Consider the following 24,018-nt stretch of genomic DNA (forward strand, 5'->3'; position numbering starts at 1 on the left):
GATTTGGAAACTTAAAGAGTCAACACAAAGAAAAGAACTGAGATTTAGCCTATAATCTTCCATTAACCAAATAAAACAAAACATCAACAAAACCAAGAACCTTCTTCCAGCCCAACCCCCAGACTTTTAAGGTCAGTTTTCTGCACAGTTTGTTGCTGGTACTCACACTGACATCATGTTCCAGTTCAGCCAGTAAGTCAAAGTGGTGTCTTTTGGTGCCTGGCATCTCTGCAGGAACACCAGACCATACCTAGGATGAAACATGTTGCAGAAGGTATTTTCAAACATTTAACATAAAGTCATTCTGGTGTATTCAATAAAAACTCCACTGCTCACTTTCCATGCAACAGACTTGCCAATAAAGTTAAGCTGTACAGTGCTCCAGCTCCTCCTCTCTATGCCTGCACTTTTTCCTACCAGCATGAGCTTGCTTACAGCCCCTTGATTGTACCTGTGTTTCCTTCAGCTGCACTTGCTGCTGTAATCATGTGACTTTAGTATGTGAACTAAGGAAATATGAGTGCAGAAGTGTTACGGTATTTTGAGAACACTATTAATGTTTTGAGAAGATCAAAAAGGATGTTACCCCCAAAATAACTAAAATTAGGTACAGGCAAATAAACATCTAAAAGAATGGAAGAAAAATTCCTTAAAAACTCCTGGAGGAATTCTAACAATTTTAGGTTCTTGCTTTCTTTTACATCAACACAAAATAGAAACTGAAAATAATGAAAGCTGGTGTGGTGTATGTAAGATTCCAAAGAAAAGACTGAATATAGTCCTACATTGAAACAATGGTGGCCGGATGTGATGGCTCACACCTGTAATCCCAGCACTTTGGGAGGCCAAGGTGGGCAGATCACCTGAGGTCAGGAGTTTGAAACCAGCCTGGCCAACATGGTGGTGAAACCCCGTCTCTACTAAAAATACAAAAATTAGACAGGCATGGTGGCAGGCACCTGTAATTCCAGCTACTCGGGAGGCGGAGGCAGGAGAATCACTTGAACCTAGGAGGGGGAGGTTGCGGTGAGCTGAGATGGCGCTCCTGCACTCCATCCAGCCTGGGAGACAGAACTAGACTCTATCTCAAAAAAAAAAAAAAAAAAAAATGGTGAATGAATATGCATTCAGATGCTTTACGTTTAAATAAAATGTGTCTTTTAATGATTCCTTACTTCAACTTTCTAATTAACTAATCAACTAATAGTTCTGATCATGGCAGATGAAAGGGGCTGCTACTATACATTTCTTTTTAATTCTGCTATAGAATGAACGCTAGACCATTCACCCCACAATGGAATATATAGTACAGAAATCATGATAAACTTCCTGTTATATTAAGAAGTGGCTATAATTCTCACCACTGCACTTCAGCCCCAGCTTAGGTGACAGAGCAAGACCCTGCCTCAAAAAAAAAAAAAAAAAAAGGGCGAGGGGGAAGTTTTTTAATAAAAAAAAGTACATATCACAAAATGTACATATCAGAAAGTATGTGATATGTAAGGATACTGAATGTTATTGCGTGTGTTTAAAATATATATATTATATACACAAAAAATACATAAATATATAACATTTTACATATATAATAAATATATAAATATGTCATAAATATAGATATATTTTTATATATCTATATTTTAAACACAGGCAATAACATTCAATATCCTTAAGTATCACATACTTTGTGAAAAAGACGGAAGTGACTGAACATGTTAACAGGTAGCTGAGTGGCTTATAATATCTGTATGTACAAACATTTTAAGCTAAAAATTATATATATGCCATATAGCATACCAAGTTAAAAAATGTTAATTATATATAAACCTTCACAGTAGCGTCCCAGGATGCAGAATATAGCCTGTTGTCATGCCAACAGATCTTACTGACAGCATCATCATGTCCCATTAATGTGTCCTGACGTCTTCCAAATGCTATGGAATAAAAATAGCTAAAAGATAATGAGAAGTATTAAAACAGTACTCTAGCTTAATTTTAAGACTCTTAAACACATATTAAAGAAACGTTATGCTGTTTAATTCTATACTTACTAAGGCTGGCTAGAATTACAAATTGCTTATTCTCAAATTACTAAACAAAATATTCTAAATTTAAATTTAAAATTAGAAATTTCCATGTCTGGCTCATCTGTGTTTTTACCTCAATTTAAAACTTAGAGAAAAACAGATGCCAATGGGAGAAATTATTCGATCCAAGTAATTGTATTCAAATCCAACCATACTGTCCTCATCTCTAGTATTTGTTCCCTTTGAAAACAGTGCAGTATCCTAGCAGGGAAAGCTTCTGGCTTTTCACACCTCACGTCCACAGAGGCAGCTATTCTGCACGTGGAATCACAGAGCGGGGTGCAGATACCTACACATTATTATCCCATGAAGAACTTATGACAGTGGCATCTCCTGGTAAAAGTAAACATGATGATAAAGCCTGAAATACAAATGATTTGACATTAATAATCTATAATAATTAGTAAGTCTGTAACATAGTAAAACTATAAGTTCTCCCAAAAATTAATCCTCAAATTCTCTTTATGGTGGCTCTCCTATTTACCCAGATTTTCTCAACTGGCTAATTCTAGGCATAGGGTTTCTTCCCAAATGCAGAAAGAAATGTCCAAGTGTGTCAAGGGTATCACAACCTAGCCTGATGACTCTCTGGGGTCCCCTGGGCTGGAAGAAGCCCATTCACACTTTAGAGTAAATCTCCAGGGGAGGGCAGGCTGGGGATGATTTTCAAGAAAGAAAATACTGCCTCCCTCTGGACTATAGACTTATGTGAGTCAGAAAACCTTCCAAAATTCCTTAGGGAATTCCTAGATCTTTTGCATGATTTATATTAAAAATAAAATGTGTTATTTCAGAAGAATTGGTTTTGTCATATTCAGTATCCTACCAACTCAGAGATGCATAAATTATTAAAGTAGCACATAACATTTAGTCTGAAAGCTAAAAAAAGGAAAGCCTTATTAAGTAGAATTCTACTGGGTACCTCTACAAGTATTTTAAGCTAAAGATGAAATCACAACAGTATGAGAAAGTGGCAATCTGAAAAAAAATTTAGATTGAAATTAGAAGTAATCTAAGATATTTGGTGGATTTACCACACAGGAATAAACTCAATTGTTTTGGGAGAAATAAAGTACCATTGTATGTGTGTGTATGAAACAAACTACTACACAGATTTCTGTCATAATACTAATAAAATGAACTCACCATATTTGAAAATGATATACTTCTTTGTAGCATTTTCGATTCTTTAGAAAACATCTTCAAGGTGGAATCTAATTTAATAATGAGAAGTACACATATAAGAAAGATTTCCTGGTCGGGGGTAGTGGCTCACACCTGTAATCCTAGCACTTTGGGAGGCTGAGGTGGGTGGATTGCTTGAGCTCAGGAGTTCGAGACCAGCCTAAGCAACACGGCAAAACCCCGTCGCTACTAAAATACAAAACAATTAGCTTGGCGGGACGGCATGTGCCTGTAATCCCAGCTACTCGGGAGGGCTGAGGCAAGAGAATTGTTAGAACCCAGGAGACAGAGTTTCCAGTGAGCCAACATCAGGCCACTGCACTCCAGCTTGGGCGACAGAGCAAGACTCCATCTCTAAAAAAAAAAAAAGATTTCCTAATGATTACAGATGTCAAAGAACAGCTGCCCTTGTTTCTGGTGGCCAACAGTATACTTTATACTCCAAAGTATAATCTTGTGGAAAAACCAAATATAAACATGACTAGATGATGTGTGGCCAAATCCAACATTAAGATTCTATGACCTGTACTCCATGACAAAGAAATCAATTTAAAAATCCAGCACAGACATGGTCGGTATACTCTTGACATTTCAGTATGACTATATGCAGAAATGTCATAGCTGATAAATGCAGAAAGTTACAGGGAGGAAATAGCAATTTTAATAGCAATATAGAAATAGTAATTTTAATACTAAATAAGACAAAAATATCTTGACAATGTTTACTTTAAACAAACTGCCCAATTACAGCGTGATACCCTTACACTGAACATTAGTTATAGAAGGGGACCACTGACTTTCTAAATAATAATAAAGTAGAAATTAAAAATCCAAGCATTTAATTTTCTTGTGTAACAGAAACCTTAAATTTTGTGTGTGTGTGTGTGTGTGTGTGTGTGAGTGAGTGTCGCTCTGCTGCACAGGCTGGAGCGCAGTGATGTGATCTTTGCTCACTGCAAACTCCACCTCCTGAATTCAAGCAATGCTTGTGCCTCAGCCTCCCGAGTAGCTGGAATTTATGGCGTGCGTACCACACCTGGCTAATTTCTGTATTTTTAGCAGAGACTGGGTTTCACGATGTTGGCCAGGTTGGTCTCGAACTCCTGGCCTCAAGTGATCCATCCGCCAGCTTCCCAAAATGCTGGGATTACAGGTGTGAGCAGTTGCGCCCAGCCTCAAAACAACTTCTTAAAAACCAAGAGTCACAAATTACAAGGCTCTGATGTGCTTCAAACATCCTATATTTGAGATATGTAATAATCTATTTTCTAACATATAAAACATGTCAGAATGAACTTTAAATAATTTCTTCTGCACGGGATAACTTACTAACTCAACCCAACTTTTGCAACCCCAACACACAGAATTCCTGACAATTTATAAACATGAGCCTCAATAAGACACTCTTCAGCGTTAATTTGAAAACGAAAACAGAAGAATGGACACAGTATCATTTGAACTTTTCCCTGAGCAGTATAATTAGATCTGATAGTCTTCCCAACCTTGCTTTTGATTCTCTTAGGCAATTCTGAGCATTCACCACAAAATCTGTTTAAGATGATTAATTTGGGGCATCCTGCAAAAAGAAACATAAACCAGTCGGGTGTATAAAGATGTTTTTCTCTCCTTGATGTCTACTGGTCAGGACTTGGTGCTCTCACTTCAGCAGCCTGGGTTCATTTCTCAGGGAACCAAAAAAATTTTAAAAGAAAATAATAAAAGAAAAAAAAGATGTTTTTCTTGAAATCACAGATCCCCTGTACTAGAGGTGATCATGTGAAAGACTACAGTAAAAGCTAAGCTCGTAAGTGGCGGGTTCTGTGCATACCCACACACCTAAACACACTGTATACTAGGGGGGAAGATATGAAACTTTGGGGTGACCATCAGGATACACATAAATCAGTACTATGAATTAGGAAAATCTAAATGTGAGAAGAAAATAACAGAAAAAACAAAAGCTTTTGACTTTATTTTTAAACTCTCGCAGCCGGGAGCAGTGGTTCATGCCTGTAATCCTAGCACTTTGGGAGGCTGAAATGGGTGGATCACCTGAGGTCAGGAGTTCAAGATCAACCTGACCAACATGGTGAAACCTCATCTCTACAAAAACACAAAAACTAGTCAGGCATGATGGTGGGTGTCTGTAATCCCAGCTGCTTGGGAGACTGAGGTGGGAGAATTGCTTGAACCCGGGAGGCAGAGGTTGCAGTGAGCTGAGATCAGACCATTGCACTGCAGCCTGGGCGACAGAGCAAGACTGTCTTATAAACAAAAAAAAACCAACCAACTAAACGAACAAAACCTCTCTCTCCTTTATTGGGAAAATCCACAGAGAAGTGACATAATACTTAATAAGCCTCAGAGGTTTGAAGCCACAACGTTCATAAAATTCATGGTTCACAAGGTCATACAAGTACAATGGGCTGAAGGATTTAACAAACCATGCCAGACAAATCACACTAAGAACATGGGTTTTGCTTAAAGATAAAGCATTTTGTCTGAGGCTAGAATGTTGGCAAACTCTGTAAGTAGAAATCCTGGCAAAATACAGGTTGCTTCCTTCTATCAGAGAATCGCCTTGGTGACCCTGGTGCGGCCCAGTTTGGCAACTGCACGTGAACTTCACTTTGGTCTACTGTGTTGAATCACTTCTATTCTTTGTGGAAAATTCTTTTACATACAATCCAACACAGTATTTGAAAAAGAAAAGAATGAAATGCTACAGATCATAAACAATGATAACAGAATCTGAGAGTAGTAATCCTGATTTTCCTAGAAGTGTTCAGTTGGATAGCATGTTGTCTTAATGAATGAAAAATAAAATTTCCTATGATAAAGACTAAAGAGCGAATAGCCTTACTTTAAAAAGTTACAAACTTTGTCAGAACGAATTGTCTTCTCATGGAAGCAGGAAGCAAAGACACTACCCCTTCAGCTCTGCATCTTCTAGAGCGCCAACACAGTTCTCAACATGATGAGGCCAAGACATACTTTAATCAATAATACATAATGCAAACTGCCAGGGAGAGGACAATGGTGTATATAGTAAGGGATGCTTTCTGCTTTATAGCTATAAGTCATATCAATGACACACTGCAAGGGTTTTTATAATTTTGATAATGTATAAGCATATTAAATAATAATATATGAATTTGATATTGAGCTAAATCCTACAGCAAATAGCCTGAAGTGTAGACTGAATGACAAAACTGAAAACCGTAACAGCAAATCTGCATCTCTGTGTGCTGACAGGCACGCGCCAATTTCTGACACAGCACTTGCTACTCATGGCCAACCCCAGCAAGTGGACAGGGCACCCTCTCATGGCAGGCAGGAAGGGCCCGACCAAGCAAGGGTGTGGAAAAGAGGCTGTTTCTGTCCTACACCCTCAACTCTGGGAAACCTTATCAGCAACAGAAAGATGTTTGTTATTGTTTTTGGCAAATTACAATGAAACTCTATGTAATACACCACAAAGAAACTGCTCTAAGTTGATTTTCTGTGAAGGCAGCACATGCAAATGCAGTCCTTGACCACGAGCTAAAGACTCACTTTCTAGGATTCCGGTTAAGCCACCTCTCAGGGAGGAACACTGACCTTGGGATGTTGTGAAGACTGAGGATCCATTGCGAGAGACTGTGATTCCTGTAACTGCCCTGCTCAAAAACAAAGTTTAACAAATTACTACTCATCACGTGTTAGGACACCCTCTTTGTTTCATGTCCTTGATTTAATTTTACCAAGTTTCCTTAATTTTTTTCTTCACAGCATGTCTGCCGGATCTGTCCCAGCATAAACCCGCCATTACCAAATCACCGCTTGGCACCTTCCAATGTTCTGGCAACACCTGTGGCTAGAAAACAGCCCCACTCTTTGCTTCGCTATGTGCCATATGCAATGCTTCATGTACTCCTGACAATTTCTGGCGATTGGAAAACTCTTTTCCTTCTAATTCCCCTCATTTGACCATCACCAAAATGACAAACTCTTCTTCACAGTCTCTTCACTTGCTCTTACTGAACCTCATTTACTCAGTGACTGTTCAATGATGAGAAAATTGGTTCCAACCTGTCCTCTTAAAGGATCGTCTGTTCTTCACTACCTTGGATTACAAGATCTCTTCTTATGTGCCATTTAGAGGAGTTGAGAAACCACAGCCATTGTCATCATGAATCAGCCAGAACTCCTTGTTTCTCTTCAGGAGGCCGGACTGTGATGTGAAGCCATCCATCTAATGCAGAGCATCGGGCCCAGTTCTCCCCATGACCAATATGCCAGAGGGGCTGTCTGTGGTCATGGAACGGCGCGGGGGCCTAGTGTCTGGGCCTGGGTTTCCTCTCTGTAGCAGGATGAACAGGCTAGGTCAGTGCTTCTCAAGCCCTTAATGACAATCCTTAATGACAGAGGGCAGAGAACACACATACCGCCTCTGGGTCCAACAGCAAGCCCAATTTCTTAGAAGTATAGTTATTGTTATAGTTATTTTTTTAATATTCATGTAAACTTTGCAATGTTCTCTCTCTCTCTCTTTCTCTCTCTATGAGAGAGCTAAGTTTTTTAAGGTGCCTTTTCTCCTACATTATGTATAAATTCAACACTTGTGGAGTATGTATCACACTTCTCTCATCAAAGATTCAAGGAGCTGTGTACTCCAATTTGAGAGGCACAAAACTGGCTGCTCTCTGCAGACCACATCTTGTACTGTGAAACCACAGACTGCAGAAATGACAGCAAGGTAGCCACCACAAATCATTTTGTGCCAAACTTTCCCTGACTACATCCACCTCAGGTGGAGATCACTATAAACATTTTGGCGAGACTTTTAAAAAATCAAGACAACATTGAAAGGGAATATTCCCTCTGACTCAAAACAGTTCAATCTCATGCCAAAATCCTAACTTTTGCGAGGTCTACCAGCTGCTGAGAAGAAGCAGAGATATGCTTACTCTTTGTGGATTTTATATTGCTCGTGTAACTGCAGTTTGGTGATGTTATTCCAGGCCAATGTTTTGCTTTCTTCAGTCAAGTCTTCAAAAGACTCTTCACCTGGAGAGACTACATTAAATTTTTGCTAAGTCGACTAAGTTACTAACAGACAACAGCATCAGATTCACAATATTTTCTATTAAAATCAAGCAACTAAGAAATGAAACACCCTATCACAATATAACTGCTTTGAAATGTACCTGTTAGATGGTTCCATGTTAGTCAAGGAAAAAATTGTATAGAGAAAGATAAAAAGTATCTTTGAATAATACTGGAGTCTTTTTATCCTTTTATCAGTGTTTGCAAAGTTTTCACTTGACCGCTAACTTATGAACTTCAGGAAATACAAGACTGAGTCATCATTTCCTTGTCAACATTCTTTCAAAAACCTGACAGTTGCCTAAGAACGCTGCAGTTTTGTTTTGGTTTGAGGTGGGGAAATCAGAGATGAAATCAATTACTGCAGGAGCTTCTGGCAGAAGTTATCCTTTTACTTCTGCTTTAAGAAGGGCAGAAACAATTAACCTCTTATAGCAATCACATGACAGTGGTTATGGCCTGGTGACTAAGCAGAGCACAGTTTGGAAAGGCATCACAAGATAATCCTGTGATCTTTATGACTTAACCCTCCAGAGCACTCCCTCTTAAAGAAGCTACCCCTGCGTCACGTAACTCCAGGAAGCTATTTCTCCATGCTTGAGAGACTGCTCAGCTGTGTATGCCTAATAAGTCTGGATGTGCTTGGAACAGAGGAGGATTGGAGATAAAAAGTGATTTTGCTCTCAAGGCTCCACAGACTGTCAGCCTTCTTCTGGAAGCTCGTAGGTTTGAAGTTGTCTTATGTAAAAGGTAAAACATGGGTAACTGGAAAAAGGTGAGTATTCTTTACCACCTTTCCAAATATTAGATGCGAGAACTGGGTCAAGTTTATTTTAGCGCCAACCACATGCCCAGCACAGAACAGAGATACCCTGTAAACGTTTGTCAAATGTTAAATAAGAAAGTGAAATCCAATGAAGAAAAGAGAGCACTTTGAATTCAAGATCTGTATATGGGTATGGAAGAGCATAATTGGGGCCAGAGAAAGTCACTTCTCAGAGACAGCAGGGCTGACAGTGACTGGGAAGAAGACTGGACGGCCAGGACTGTAAGCATGAAAAGGTAAATAGCCAAGGATCAAACACCAGCTTGAAAACCACAGAAGAGAAAGAGAACCACATCAAAACGTGTATGTCCAAGTTTCACTTATATTCAGAAAATAAAAGTGATTTGATTTCCCTTACAGTCTATAGCTGAAAACAAACAACATCAGCAAAAACAGGTATTTGTTTTCGGGAGAACTGCAATAAGGCAGGAGAACACGATCATCTCTAAGTAGCACAACAGTTCATGTCTTATCTCCTCTTCACAATCTTCAGAAACAGCTAATCACGGAAGAGAAACAAAAGGTGCTCACGTTTATTCTCTTTACAAAATTTACCTGGGGAATCTGCCGTAGAAGCATTATAACTGGAGGTCTGGGACAAACTTTTAAACTTTGGGGTGATTCTTCGAGGATGTGGTGTCACAAATAGCTGTTTTGGTGTCTGACCAAATTCCAAGATTTGCGTAAGCATGGCTACCTTCTCATCAGGATCCTGGATGCTTTGGGACAGAACACAAATAATGTATTGAAGCACTAGGTTCGAGCTCCCTGGAAGCACGCATTTCAAATAATACTGATCAATAGGAGGGATAACCCTCAAATAATGAGAGCAACTATGTGCCAGGGTTGTCTAAACCTCGCCTTAGACCTTTAGAGTATTTTCTGATGCTCAGTAACACAACAATGAAAGCAAGACAGAATTCATTTTAAAATTTCCATACCTTAATATTCAAATAACTATCTTAATAATTTAGATAAAGACATAACTTACATAACTTAGAACAAGTAGAAACTCCTTACTGACATATAAGTACCTGTTCAAGTCTACACCTCCTTCATAGGTCAGCGGATGAAATACTGAAAAAGACATACAAAACACTATTGAAAGATGTACTATTTCAATATAATACACACCTTGTTCAGAACTTAAACAAGGCCACAACTTAAAACTCATGTTCAAAGAAATTACTATTCACTTTATAAAACAGACTAATATCCAACTTCAGTAAATACCAACTTGAATATTACTTTCAGATGAACAAAAATCTCATTGTCAGGTAGAGGACCTGTCATCTCAGTCAGCATTATTTTCTCCTGAGAGGAAGCATGACTTAGAGAATTAATGACTGAATTTCCATATAAAAAATTAGGTTTGAATTTCCAGCTACAGCTCTTTGTTATGACCATGAGAGATGTGGATTATATGTGAATTCATTTATTTAAAAAAGAAAACACACATGAGAAACATGGAAGAAAATAAGCACTGAAACTAAAGAGAAGGTATATTGCTGCTGTTTTCTTTCTGTTAAATTTTAAAAACTCTGGCAGCTACTTGGGAGGCTGAGGCAGGAGGATTACTTGAACCCAGGAGCCAGAGGTTGCAGCAGGCCAAGACTGCACCATTGCACTCCAGCCTGGGTGACAAAGCAAGACTTTGAATCAAAAAATAAATAAATAAAAAATGAAACTCTGGGTCTTTCATAGGAATTGAGGCCACTGTTCTATTATACTGTAGTCGAGTTTTATTGAAATTACTGAATGGGATGGAGAGTATATGCTAAAATTAAAAGACTTTACTAAAAAGACTTCTTGGGGCCATGATGAGGTGGGTCTTATTTGGGCAAATGTCCTCCCTCCTCATCAGTCACTCAGCATCTAATCCAGGGTCACGGAGTCAGTGGGCACTGTGCTCTGACAGAACAGGCTTCCGCTGAAGAAATAAGCCTAATTGCTTTGGCCTCTTTTTTGTTGTTGTTGCGTTGTTTGCTTTCATTTTCCCATGCAAATGAACAATGCTAAATATTCACCCAATGCTAAATAAAATTTCAATGAATATCACATACCATTATGGGCCCCAACTGCATCACTCCCTTTTTGTTTGTAGCCAAATATTAGATCAATCCACTCGTGAAGGTGTTCAGACACATAATTGCTTTCCAACGCATCTTTGCTCTTCTGGAGAAAGTCCTCGGGACCTATTAGATTAGACTCAATCAAAAATTCATGGAGTCTTCATTTTTTTCCTCCCATTTCTTTTGACTATCCACAAGTAGATAAAGCTTCTAGAACTGGCAAGAGGTTCATATTTCTTAATGAGACTTATTTTCTATCATATGAAATGTAAGTGTTTTGGGGAAAAAAGTGGCAGGAATAATTTTCACATGAAGGTCTCTCAAATACATATGAATGTTTTTATATCACAGACACACAGAATACTTGTGATATGGAATAGGACTCATATTGCCTCATTTAGATAGAGAATTATATTGTGATTTTTAAAAAGCTAAGCAATAAAATAATTACTGATACTGAAATTGCACTACTTAGTAATGAGTGTCTATAATACAACACCTCCAAGGGGGACTCACTTGAGGCCCAAGGGGGAAGTTCCACATCGTCAACCATCTGTCCCCCTTGTCTCTTTCCCAAATCCAACTTCAGACTATTGACTAGAAAGCTCACATCATCACCATAGAATTCTGGAATTAACTGAAAGTTTCAGAGAAAAAAAAAAAAAAGAACATGTTTTAAAGCAGTTAGAAATGCAAGTCCAGCTAATTATTAGCTTTATTAACTGCTTACCTCTTTAAAATCTGTTGCGCCATCCAGACAGTTTTTCCAAGTCTCTGCAATACTACATATGAAAAAACAATTCACCATCTTTTCAGCTATGGAAATAGCAATAGCAGTATTTCCTATGCACTTGGGGGTTGTTCTACACTGTCTGTCATTCACTCATAGTTCTCACCATCTCTCTGAGTGTCCCACTTTAACAGAAAGGAACACTGGGACCCAGAGAGTTTATGTAACTTCTCTAGGGTCACACGGTGGGAGTGAGCATGGAGTCCATGTCCAGACCACCCTATAGCCACTGCCTCATCCAAGGGCCAAATGGAGGCGGGTGCCTACACACTGAAAGATTAGCACAACTATCTGAATGGCTCATTGCAAAAGGAATTATTATTAGATATGTGTAGAGTTCAAAAGAGATGGGAAGGACAGACCAAAAAATTAACAATTATTATCTCGGTGTGGTGGGATACCAAGTAAACTTATTTCCTTCTTTATATTTTCTGATTTTTTTGGTAAGAGAATATTACTTTTATAATTAAAAAAAAGTAAAGTCATTTAAATACACCCAGGGAGCTGCATTCAATTCACAGCAAATTTATTAAGAATAATAAAGTGTCGGAAACAATCTAAACGCCCAATAGAGAAAAGAAGCTGAAATAAATTATGGCGTATGTTAGAATGTGATAAAATAATTTTAAAAAAGAATCACTGTTTTGAAGAATATCTAATAATACGGGGAAAACTTTAATATTTAATATTAGGCTATAAAAGGCAGGACAAAATGCTGTACTTAAAATATGTTCTCATATTTACACACACATACATGTCTAGAAAAAGCCCAAGAGGAATAGATATTACAATTAGTGATTTTTTACATTTCTTTAAATTTTTCATTGTATCTACTGCTTTGAAACAAGTATGTTGTACATATACAATCAGAAAGTGTTAAAAACGATAAGCAGGCTGGGCGTGGTGGCTCACGCCTGTTATCTCAGCACTTTGGGAGGCCGAGGTGGGTGGATCACCTGAGGTTAGGAGTTCAAGACCAGCCTGGTCAACATGGTGAAACCCTATCTTAAGTTATAAGAAAAAAAAACAAAAAACAAAAAACGATAAGCAACATTTGTATCAAACCTGTTGAACATTCTATCTGCATTATCAAATCTTCCATTCTGCAGGCACAGCATATGCTCTGGTGCTAGAGGGAAAAAAAGTCAGAGGTAAGTCAAACCACAGAATCATTGAAGAATATTGTGAAATAAACTTTAATCGGGGGTAATGATAAAGAATCTTACCAATCCTCACAAGATAAAAAAGCACATAACCCGGGGAAGAATAGTGACTCCCATACATGAACTTTGGCTCGGGCATTTCCTGGTAGCGTGTCTAGAATACAGAAAAAACAAAAATAGTGCTAAGTGTTCATTATGAAATAATAACTGACAAGCAGTAAAAGCCTAAAAGAAATCATAACATGGATACACCATATTCCTTACTTTCTCTCTTAGATAAGAAAAGGAAAAGATAAAAAAGAATGAAAATCTGTGACTAAACAGCATTCCTGAGACAAGTATTTTGGTTTCCTTGGCTTAATGGTAACAAAATGTTGGCATTAGATTAAATAGAACTGAGTTTATGTGTCTCTTATGTGATTTACCAAAGAATACCTTCATGAAAATAATTAAGTGAACCTGTAAACAGGTCGCCCTCCTCCTTCCAAAACCGTAGACAAGGAATGTAAATGGTGAGCAGCTAAATTCATGGTCAGGAGAAAAGCAAGAAAAACACTCTAGAGTCCCGGAGTCACTCCCGGTGTAATTCCCGTAAGCCTTGGAGAAACGAGTTTCCTTCCATAAAAATACAGGCTGTGACTCCTGGTGTTGCTTAGAAACCAAGAACCTGTAAGTCCACATACCAGTAGTCTCTCCAGCCGTTCCTGATTTAGGGCCCCCACTGGCTTACTAAGATCCCGGAAGGTTCCTGGATTTGACAAATCTATAAACACAAATCAATAAATAATTTCAGCTTATACTTAGTACCATTGTCCTCCTGAATTAATTCAAATATATACATTTACTTCCACAAAATAGTTTTTTAAAAATTGAGATAGATCCATGAGAGTTATATATTTTTAGTTATGTACATAGATGTTAAAGCTAGAACTTCTGAGTTTTAAGTTAGCCATAACCACTTAAGAGCAGTATCTCTAATTTGACAATTTCTGAATGTTAATTTTTTTTAAAAAAAGTTTCTAATTAAAAAATACATATATTCCAAGTAAAAAACAATAAAAAACAAATTTTAAAAGCTATTATTCTTCTACCAAGATTTACTTTCTACACTTGAATTCTAGTAAATATTATTATTCCACAATATTAGCCTAAATATTTAGGGGCCTAAATATTTTCAGAGAAATAAATTCTCATATTTCTAGAAAATCTATTATCTCTTTCAAGTACAAAGGTTCAAGGTAACATGTCAAAAGGAACTACCTATTCACAACATATAACTTTTAAATATTACAAAATAAAGTTACAATACAATTACATTTTTCTTAAAATAATCTGAGGGAGCAAGAGAAGAGTAGATATGCCACAAAGGTAAAATGGTTATAGCTCCGTAATATAATTATGAACGATTTTTATTTCCTTCTTTGATTATTTCAGGACTTTCCAAGTGTTCTATAATGAACAATCAGTTTTTTATTTTTTATTTTTTAATTTTAATTTTTTTTTTTTTAGAGACGGGGTTTCTCCATGTTGGCCAGGCTGGTCTCGAACTCCTGACCTCAGGTGATTCACCCACCTTAGCCTCCCAAAGTGCTGGGACTATAGGTGTGAGCCACCACGCCCGGCGAACAATCAGTATTTAATGTGATTTTTTAAAATAATATGATAAGGTGAATGACAATTTTCAAAGTGAGAGGCAAATATTTCAAAACATGGTACTTATAGGTAATAATGATAACCCTGAATTAAAATTACACCCATTTTTTTCTATGTGTGTCTTTCAAGAAGTATGGTGGAAAAAACACACATAAAACACATGACACTTACATAGTATCTTCGAATGGAAATTGGCAATCCTTAGCAATACAACTGAAAAGAGTTGTCATTTGTTCACATATCACACCACGATTATAAAATAGAATTTATTATCTCCTTTAAAAACAATACAGATGACCACTTCCCATTCAGCTTGGTCAGAATTCCACATGTGGCAGTTACCTAGTTCTGAGCTGGAATAATCATGTATTATCCACGGAAACACGGGGTACTGGGAGAGGTCGTTGCAGCTGCGGTCAGCCAGGTTGTTGAGGTGAAGGAGGTACTGGTAGTTGGAAAGGTGTCCGCGCTGCCACTGCAGCATGTAGCTCTCAGCAGTGTGCTCCGCCACATGGTGCTCTGGGGGAAGAGGACCCACGAGGTCTGCCACTCACCTTCAAAAACTTAGTATGCAAAAGCTAGGGGCTTAATGTGTAGACCCTTCCTGTGCACTCTGGAAAAATACATTGGAAGAAAAAGAAGGCCGGGCGCGGTGGCTTACGCCTGTGATCCCAGCACTTTGGGAGGCCTAGGTGGGCAGATCACAAGGTCAAGAGATCAAGACCATCCCGGCCAACATGGTGAAATCCCGTCTCTATTAAAAAAAAGAAAGAAAAAGAAAAGGATCTGGGCGTGGTGGCTCAGGGCCATAATCCCAGCACTTTAGGAGGCTGAGGAGGGCGGATCACAAGGTCAAGATATCAAAACCATCCTGGCCAACATGGTGAAACCCTGTCTCTACTAAAAATACAAAAATTAGCTGGGCATGGTGGTGCACGCCTGTAGAACCAACTACTTGGGAGGCTGAGGCAGGAGAATTGCTTGAACCAGGGAGGCGGAGGTTGCAGTGAGCCGAGATCGCGCCATTGCACTCCAGCCTGGTGCCTGATGACAAAGTGAGACTCTGTCTCAAAAAAAAAAGAAAAAAAAAAGAACAAGAAAAGCAGGCTGCTGATTTTTTCATAAAGTATTTGTTCAGCTAAGCATGAATAGCTCCAATATCAAGGAGGGGAAATTATTAAATACACTGACTGAGTTAGTACCCTACCCTCCACAATACGATATAACCTAAACAAATTCGAAAGTGTAGAGCAAGTATATAAATATTACACATTAATAGGTAACATCTATACAATAACAAAGAATCCTTCCAAATGCGCTGTGTCTCCATGCATCTAAAAACCCATGGCCATCTATGAAAGCTTACTTCCCTTATGATTTATGAAATTAAAGCAATCTTTTAGTGTTCTTTTGGGCATGGAAGAGATGTACTACTGCTAACTGGTCAATGACTACATGTTATTTATGGATGTGAGGACTAAGGAAGAGAAAAGAAATTGTTAAAGAAGAAAACAGCCATTTGGCAGGGGCACTAATTCTCAAACTAAAAGAAAGAGACCTGCCCCCCAAACACCTCAGGAAAAATGAGATCTGAGATAATGCAGCAATGAGAACTTCCCTTTCAGAGTGTGGAATGAATTAACTGTCCTGCAAGTGGATTCTCCCTTTTGTACAGAAAATTCTGCTTTCAACCTCTTCCTGATGCATTCAGCATCTTAACTCTTTTTTTTTTTTTTTTTTTTTTTGAGACGGAGTTTCGCTCTTGTTACCCAGGCTGGAGTGCAATGGTGCGATCTCGGCTCACCGCAACCTCGGCCTCCTGGGTTCAGGCAATTCTCCTGCCTCAGCCTCCTGAGTAGCTGGGATTACAGGCACGCGCCACCATGCCCAGCTCATTTTTGTATTTTTAGTAGAGATGGGGTTTCACCATGTTGACCAGGATGGTCTCAATCTCTTGACCTCGTGATCCACCCGCCTCGGCCTACCAAAGTGTTGGGGTTACAGGCGTGAGCCACCTTGCCCGGCCCAGCATCTTAACTCATAATATTTCTTCTCATTTATTTTTACCAAGTTTCTTCTCTAATCAATTACTAGGAAAGGACTTCAAATATCAAAACACACTTGCCCCACATTTTCTTTTTTTTTTTTTTTTGAGACAGAGTTTCGCTCTTGTTACCCAGTCTGGAGTGCAATGGTGCGATCTCGGCTCACCGCAACCTCCGCCTCCTGGGTTCAAGCAATTCTTCTGCCTCAGCCTCCCAAGTAGCTGGGACTACAGGCACGCGCCACCACGCCCAGCTAATTTTTGTATTTTTAGTAGAAACGGGGTTTCACCTTGTTGACCAGGATGGTCTCGATCTCTTGACCTCGTGATCCACCCGCCTTGGCTTCCCAAAGTGCTGGGATTATAGGCGTGAGCCACAGCACCCGGCCTCCCCTCATTTTCTGTTTTTGAAACTCCTCAGAAAAAGTATGAACAATCTTAGGAATAAACTCAGTGACAACTGACAGCTTCTTAGAAGATGGATATTTTAGATCCTGGCAAAGTTTTTGGCTTGAGATTTTAGGACTCACTATGAAAGTCGAGCTTTTTATTGTAATCTTATTACAGTTAAAAAAATAAAACTTAAAAAATTAGATCAGGAGACAGGAGATTAATGTAAACTTGTATCAAAGCTATACTTATATGTAGTTACCTTGAATAGTTTAATGTATGAAAAAAATACTAGCTATATATAAACCTACTTTAAAATAAAATATATTCCCTATTGAAAGCCAACTATTCCTCCTTGAAGAAAAATTTCATTTGTAAGGGAAGATGTACTTTACTATATTTCATAAATGGTTTCGTGGTACACTAAAATAACAAACACAGTTAAGGTGGTATTAATAAAATCCCAACATCCATGTTTTTTTCTGAGACAGGGTCTCACTCTGTCACCCAGGCTGAACTGCGGTGCTGTCATCACGGCTCACTTCAGCCTTGACTTCCCAGGATTGAGTGATCCTCCCACTGCAGCCTCTTGAGTAGCTGGAACTACAGGCACACGCCACCAGGCCTAGCTAATTTTTAAAGTCTTGAGGTCAAGCCATGTTGCCTAGGCTGGTCTCGAACTCCTGGGCTCAAGAGGTTCTCCTGCCTTGGCCTTCCAAAGTGCTGGGATTACAATCATAAGCCACCATGCCTGGCCCCAAAATCCATTTTTAAAGATAATTCCATTCTAGTTATTTAGCAACTTTGTAAATTAGAATAATTTAATTTAGCCTTGCAACTTACTAAAAGAAACTTTGGCCTTGAAAATAAAAATATAAGTATTTTTTCTCCTAAAGGTGGGAAAATTCACATTTTCCATGAAAAACTGAGGAAATATTATTAATTAAAAGCAAATTTCACTCCAAAGTCAGTATACTGAGCATAGAAAGTTTACATGTTCCTTTTGCAGTCTTTCAGCTTTGTAGTTATGACCACAATCAATGATCACAAATATATGAATAACTCACTTCCTCACAGTACAAAACTGAGTCTTGGTTTTCATGAACTAAGACCTGACTGAACATAAAAATATTTGGGTGGATCTTCAAAATCCATTTAATGTGGAGGACGTTAAAACATAAGAGCATTTAAATATATTTATGTAGAGTTTTTAAAAGCTACATTAAGAATGAACTATTACCAAAGTGAATTTATATTTCCCAGAGTTTTAAAAATATTATTTTGGCAATTATAGTTACTGATGGAAGAAATTAGAACCACAAAGAGGCGATTCTAGAAATGACATTTTTCTTATTTCCTATCCCAGATCCTTAGGAGTTGAACTACCTTCATGTGAATAGAAATACAAAAATACAAAAAATACAAAAATATATATATTTTTAAATCTATTGTATTTTTTATCTATTAAAAATACAAAAAAAATTAGCGGGGCATGGTGGTGCATGCCTGTAGTCCCAGCAACTCGGGAGGCTGACGCACGAGAACCACTTGAACCTGAGAGGCAGAGATTGCAGTGAGCTGAAATTGTGCCACTGCACTCCAGCCTGGGTGACAAAGTAAGACTCAGTCTCAAAAAAAAAGAAAAGAAAACAATGAAGGGTGAGCACCAAACCTAGATACGTGGCAATATAAAAATAGAGATCATCTCTATCTTGAGGTTCATAGAACTTTAGGTAGATGTCGGAACACAGATCGTCTTCTGTGCAAAATACTTCCAAGCCCTATAAATTCAGAAAGAAAAGAATAAAATAAATGGCATGGCATTCATCTTACAATCTCAATATGAGTATATAATTACAAAAGCTTTCAGTTAAACATTTGTGTTTTTTATTTTCATATCTCATATTCCTATTTCCAATCTATAAATTTAACTCAGTGATTATATATGTTGTGTTTATAAATGTTCTGAGAACAACATAGTATCTCAGCTAAACTTAGTAAACCACCTTGGGTGTTGAATATTTTCATTAATAAAAGCTTTTGTGAACTTACTATGTTGAAATTAAAAATTAGCTGATCCATGTCTTCTCTTCTTCAACATAAATGTTTAGCTTTCTTTTATAAGTTAAATAATATATATATATATATATATTTTTTTTTAAGACCAGGTCCTGCTCTGTCACCCAGGCTGGAGTGCAATGGTGTGACACAGTTCGTTGCAGCCTCGAACTCACAGGCTCAACTGATCCTCCCCCTTGAGCCTCTCAAGTAGCTGGGACTTAGGCGCACCATGCCCAGCTAATAAATAATAATTACGCACACCTAACAATTTGATAATTGAATAACCCATTCAATTAATACATTATAATTATCTTACAAAAACCTATGAGCTTTGTGACTATAGTGTTGGTAAGGCTGAGCTAGCAAAAGAATAGACAAAGCCAGGATGAAAGCCCAGAGCGGCCCTTGGTTCGAATACAGCTTTCACCATGTACTACCTGGGAGCTTAGGAAGTTAACCCCTGGAGTCTCAATTATCTGTAAAATGCAATACTATCTACTTTCACAAGGATTATGATGGCAGATAAATGAAACATTATATACGAATTGCTTGGTACATAGAAAGCACTTAATCAATGTTATTTTATTATCTTTTTCTGACTGCAGCTCTATACTCAAAGAAGGAGATTTTTAATAGTATCTGTTTCCCTGATCTGCTATTAGTGCTGGAAATGGAGGAATGGCCTTTTAAGTAAAATAGGCAGCAAAACAGTTGAATTTCACAAATTAAAAGCACAAAAATGAGTTAAAATTCCACAATGCTTTTGTAATGTCACCAAGTTCTGGTTAATCTTCAAAAAAGAAAAAATGAATTTCTATCGGTGTCAAATTAACATACCTTGGAATCATACCTTCTGTAGGGACTGGTTACTAAAGTAAGACATGTGCCATAAATACCTAAGTATAGACATACATGCATTCAGGGAATGCTGGAAAGAACGGCCTACATTGTCTATTTCTCTCTCTCAGCAAGCCTAAAGGTTGAATTAATGTAAGTTAGCTGTGAATATACTAGTTCCACTAAAGAATTAATATTACAATATCTTCCGAGTTTAGCTTTGAGAACTAGCTGCTATGAGTGGTGGAGGCAAGTACGACACAGGGTTGGTTTTGCACAGATCATTCTAGCCTGAGCCAACACTGAGAATGCAGGAGTGAGAAACTCAAGGGCACTCTAGCCCTCTTGCTCTTGGAGCCAAAAATATTTCAAAATAGCACCTCTTCTCTACATGAAAGAGTTATTCCTTTATCAATTTCTAGCTTCTCCAAAAGAAAGAACAGCACAATCAGAGTCTATTTGCTTACAATACAATGTACTTGCACTTTCAGACACCCCATAGGTGTGTATTGTCAATAAACCGCTGGCTACACTGAAGGTGTGACAATCCTCCCCAGCATGGCCTCCCAGGGACTCACCAGAGGCATGAGGCCGTGCCTCCTTTTGTAGATGCGGCGGACGTCTTGGAGTGTTATCTGGACCACAGGTTTCTTTAAAAGTAGAAAGACAATCTCAAACATTATTGTTCTGACACAATTAGAAGTTGTTCTTTAGTATCAGAAACGGGGGAAAAAAATCACCAAATCTTGCCTTCCTAATAAACCAAAGGAAATCTTGGGACAAGGGGATATCTGGTTTCCCATTCTGCTCTGCCATCTTTCACTAGCTGTATGACCTTGGGCAAGTCTCCCTCCACCCATGTGGCACCCGCCCCAAATGATAATGCAATCATCTATCTTTCAGGTATCTTTCAGGTTAGTTGGGTGGGGTGGTATTGTTCAGGGTAGATTGTGGGGTGATAAGAAATATGAAAGAACTGGCATAAATAACCTCTCAGGAATCTTGCTATCTTTTTTTAGACAAATAGCTTGCTTACTACTGACACACATCTCTTTTTAAAAATCCTTTTATCTCATTAAAAGTTACAGTGTATTAAGGCTCACAAATTACTAAAGTATAAATCAAGGTCTCTAAACTATTTCTTTGTTAATGAAGAAGAAAATTGTCTTGCTTTTCTCTAATTTTAAAACACCAGTAAGAGAGAAAGGAGGTTTAAAAAGGCGCTGAGATTGGCTAACAACTATGCGCCCGTGGTCCTCCTCCCAAGTGGGAGGGATGATGGGTGTGCAGAAGTCAGCCTCTCCAACAGTGAAACTGCCCTGGAGGCCATGAGTTAGGTCTTGGAAACTACTGGTCAAGGATCCTGGCCAGTATTGGGAAGGGGTAAAGGCTCATACCATGGATCGTGAAGCTAGGGTACAAAGACATTTTTTTCTCAAAATTTCAGACCCAAGCACTACTAGCAGCCAAGGCAATGTATTACACTCCCCGAGAATGCTGTTCCAGCCACATGCAGTGAATACAGGAGAACTGAGAAAGTGAGCCCCACCACCACCTAGTGGTCAGAATCGCTATAGCATAATCTTTCACTCGGGAGAGCTTGACATGTTTTAGTGCCCTCTAATAACCAGCCTGCAGAATTTTCAAGGTGGAACTTTCTCCAGCAGAAAACACTCCTGATTCTTGGGCCCTGCCAAATGGCCCCACGGCACTACCAGGATGTGTTAGGATTTCTGTTCTTTAAATGGATCATGCTAAAAAGTGGCCAGATCTAGATAAACAACAAATCTTTTACATGTTTTAGCATGGAAATCTAAGTTTATCTTTACTTTCTGGTCTTGTAAGTCCAGTGTCACTGTGAAAGAGAAGATTGTTTCCAAAATTCTAGCAAGAGCCCATGACTGCCAGACAGCAGGATCTCCACATGCACCTCTGTATTAGCTGGGAGAACCTGCTCATGGTGTTCCTCCAGGAAAAATTCAGATCTACTGAGGCTGTTCATCATTAGGTAGAAGCAAGAAATACCAACATCTATGTACATATAAGAAAATATATTTAAAAATTCATTTCTTATTAACCATAGTACACTTCACTGGTCTCTCAGAAGTGCCTCCTAGAAGAAAGGTCTAAATCTCTGACAACCACTAAAATCAGGAGAAACAGGGTTTCTTTTCACCATACTGAGAGCAAGTGCCCCAATATGACTGAAAACAGATCAGAGGAACTCAAACTGCGGAGACTTCACACCAAGATTACACACACACACACACACAAAAAGATTACATACAGTGTTTGGAAAATACACAGACATGATTTTTGATCCTCATCAAAAAGTGAGGACCCTGGCATTGTGAGAACATGGTCTGGAAGCAGCTTAAACATGGGCAGCTCCCCACCTGATCCTGTGGTCTACGCACCGGGTAGCCATTGAGAGGCTGAAAATACAGGTTTGTGTCCGTGATGCACACGTGTCCAGGATTTGTCACCAGAGGTGTCACCATTTCTGCTTTGCATTCCATGTGCAGCCTTTCAGAAATGTTTTGGAACCTAAAAATATGTTTTTCAGCAAAAGAAAGAAAAATCAGAAATTGATCTACTTTCTAGGTTTATCTAAGAAAGCTACAGTGTGACTTTGTATGATATTTGTCTAAACACTACATTTAATATGAGAAAAATGGTAATACAAATTGATTGCTTAGATAAAACTGACTCTTTAAAAATGGCATGATAAACACTCGGTTTTTAAAGAAAGAGGTGAGCTTATGTACCACAGAAGTCATGATAGACAAGTAAATACCAAATAATCCTTTAGCTAAACTCACTCCTCCCAAAATAAACAGGCCTTGAAACTACTCTTACATTAAAATTATTTCCTATTTTTCTGTCACTTAGACCTATTTATATTGTCCTATAAACCATTTTAACACAGGTGTCATTTATTTCATACTACACTTTATAAGGCTGTGACTACATAATTATAAATTACTTGAATTATAAAACATTAGAGTAATTGTATATTCCTTTGTATATTCTTGAATATATCATTTTGTGGATTTACTGCAGAAAACCAGTGAAAAATGATCTCTCCACTACCCACTCCTAAAATATTTAATCAACAAAGTCCCTTCTCATTCTGCTTTACTGATTTTGAAAAAAAATAAAGGGAAAACAATCAAATAAGCAACATTTTAAGGCAATGACTGAAATAACTGGGATAAAAATAAATCTCTTTATAAATGACAGGACAAAAAGATACAGGGGAAGACCTTCACTCAAGTTAGGGTGGGAAAGCTATAAGAGACTGTTGAAGCTTTTACGCTAACAACCAAAAGGAGCTGGATACACTGAAAAATCTTCATTGCTTTTTTTTTTCTTTTTGACGCAGAGTCTCACTCTGTCACTCAGGCTGGTGAGATCTCAGCTCACTGCAACCTCTGCCTCCCAGGTTCATGCGATTCTTCTGCCTTAGCCTCCTGAGTAGCTGGGACCACAGGCACGCACACCATGCCTGGCTAATTTTTGTATTTTTAGTAGAGATGGGGTTTTACCATATTGGTCAGGCTGGTCTCAAACTCCTGACCTCGTGATCTGCCTGCCTCGGCCTCCCAAAGTGCTGGGATTACAGGCGTGAGCCACTGTGCCCGGCCCAAACATCGTTGCTTTTTATAACCCACTGGAATGTTGAGGATGCAAAGAAACCTAAATGAACATGATTGCAAAAAGGAAAGAAGAGACCAACAGGTAAGTAGCAGGACGAAGCGCAACCTACGATAGAAGTGAGTAAGGGCTGCAGAATTAAGAGACATCTTCAGGGAAATGGAA

At 38.4% G+C, this 24,018-nt stretch overlaps 1 protein-coding gene across 2 annotated transcripts in view; it reads right to left on the reverse strand.

Annotated features, from left to right (window-relative positions):
* Positions 1–24,018, reverse strand: part of NSMAF (neutral sphingomyelinase activation associated factor) — a 75,559-nt gene that overhangs the window by 3,972 nt on the left and 47,569 nt on the right. Inside the window, exons 10-27 of one of the 2 annotated variants that reach the window (XM_012463736.2) lie at positions 22,614–22,743; positions 20,775–20,846; positions 18,971–19,079; positions 15,207–15,383; positions 13,895–13,974; positions 13,275–13,365; positions 13,114–13,177; positions 11,989–12,040; positions 11,775–11,895; positions 11,250–11,381; positions 10,221–10,263; positions 9,742–9,905; positions 8,222–8,330; positions 6,873–6,931; positions 3,234–3,301; positions 2,381–2,448; positions 1,828–1,951; positions 167–250 (exon numbers count right to left, since the gene is read on the reverse strand). In XM_012463736.2, coding sequence (XP_012319159.2) covers positions 167–250; positions 1,828–1,951; positions 2,381–2,448; positions 3,234–3,301; positions 6,873–6,931; positions 8,222–8,330; positions 9,742–9,905; positions 10,221–10,263; positions 11,250–11,381; positions 11,775–11,895; positions 11,989–12,040; positions 13,114–13,177; positions 13,275–13,365; positions 13,895–13,974; positions 15,207–15,383; positions 18,971–19,079; positions 20,775–20,846; positions 22,614–22,743 — 1,747 coding nt within the window. Of the gene's footprint in view, positions 1–166; positions 251–1,827; positions 1,952–2,380; positions 2,449–3,233; positions 3,302–6,872; positions 6,932–8,221; positions 8,331–9,741; positions 9,906–10,220; positions 10,264–11,249; positions 11,382–11,774; positions 11,896–11,988; positions 12,041–13,113; positions 13,178–13,274; positions 13,366–13,894; positions 13,975–15,206; positions 15,384–18,970; positions 19,080–20,774; positions 20,847–22,613; positions 22,744–24,018 lie in introns of those variants that run through there. The other variant, XR_010345527.1, reaches the window with a different exon arrangement.

Source organism: Aotus nancymaae, unplaced genomic scaffold (assembly GCF_030222135.1).
Source record: "Aotus nancymaae isolate 86718 unplaced genomic scaffold, 86718_ANA_hifiasm-v0.15.2.pri h1tg000036l, whole genome shotgun sequence".
Lineage (NCBI taxonomy): Eukaryota > Metazoa > Chordata > Mammalia > Primates > Aotidae > Aotus > Aotus nancymaae.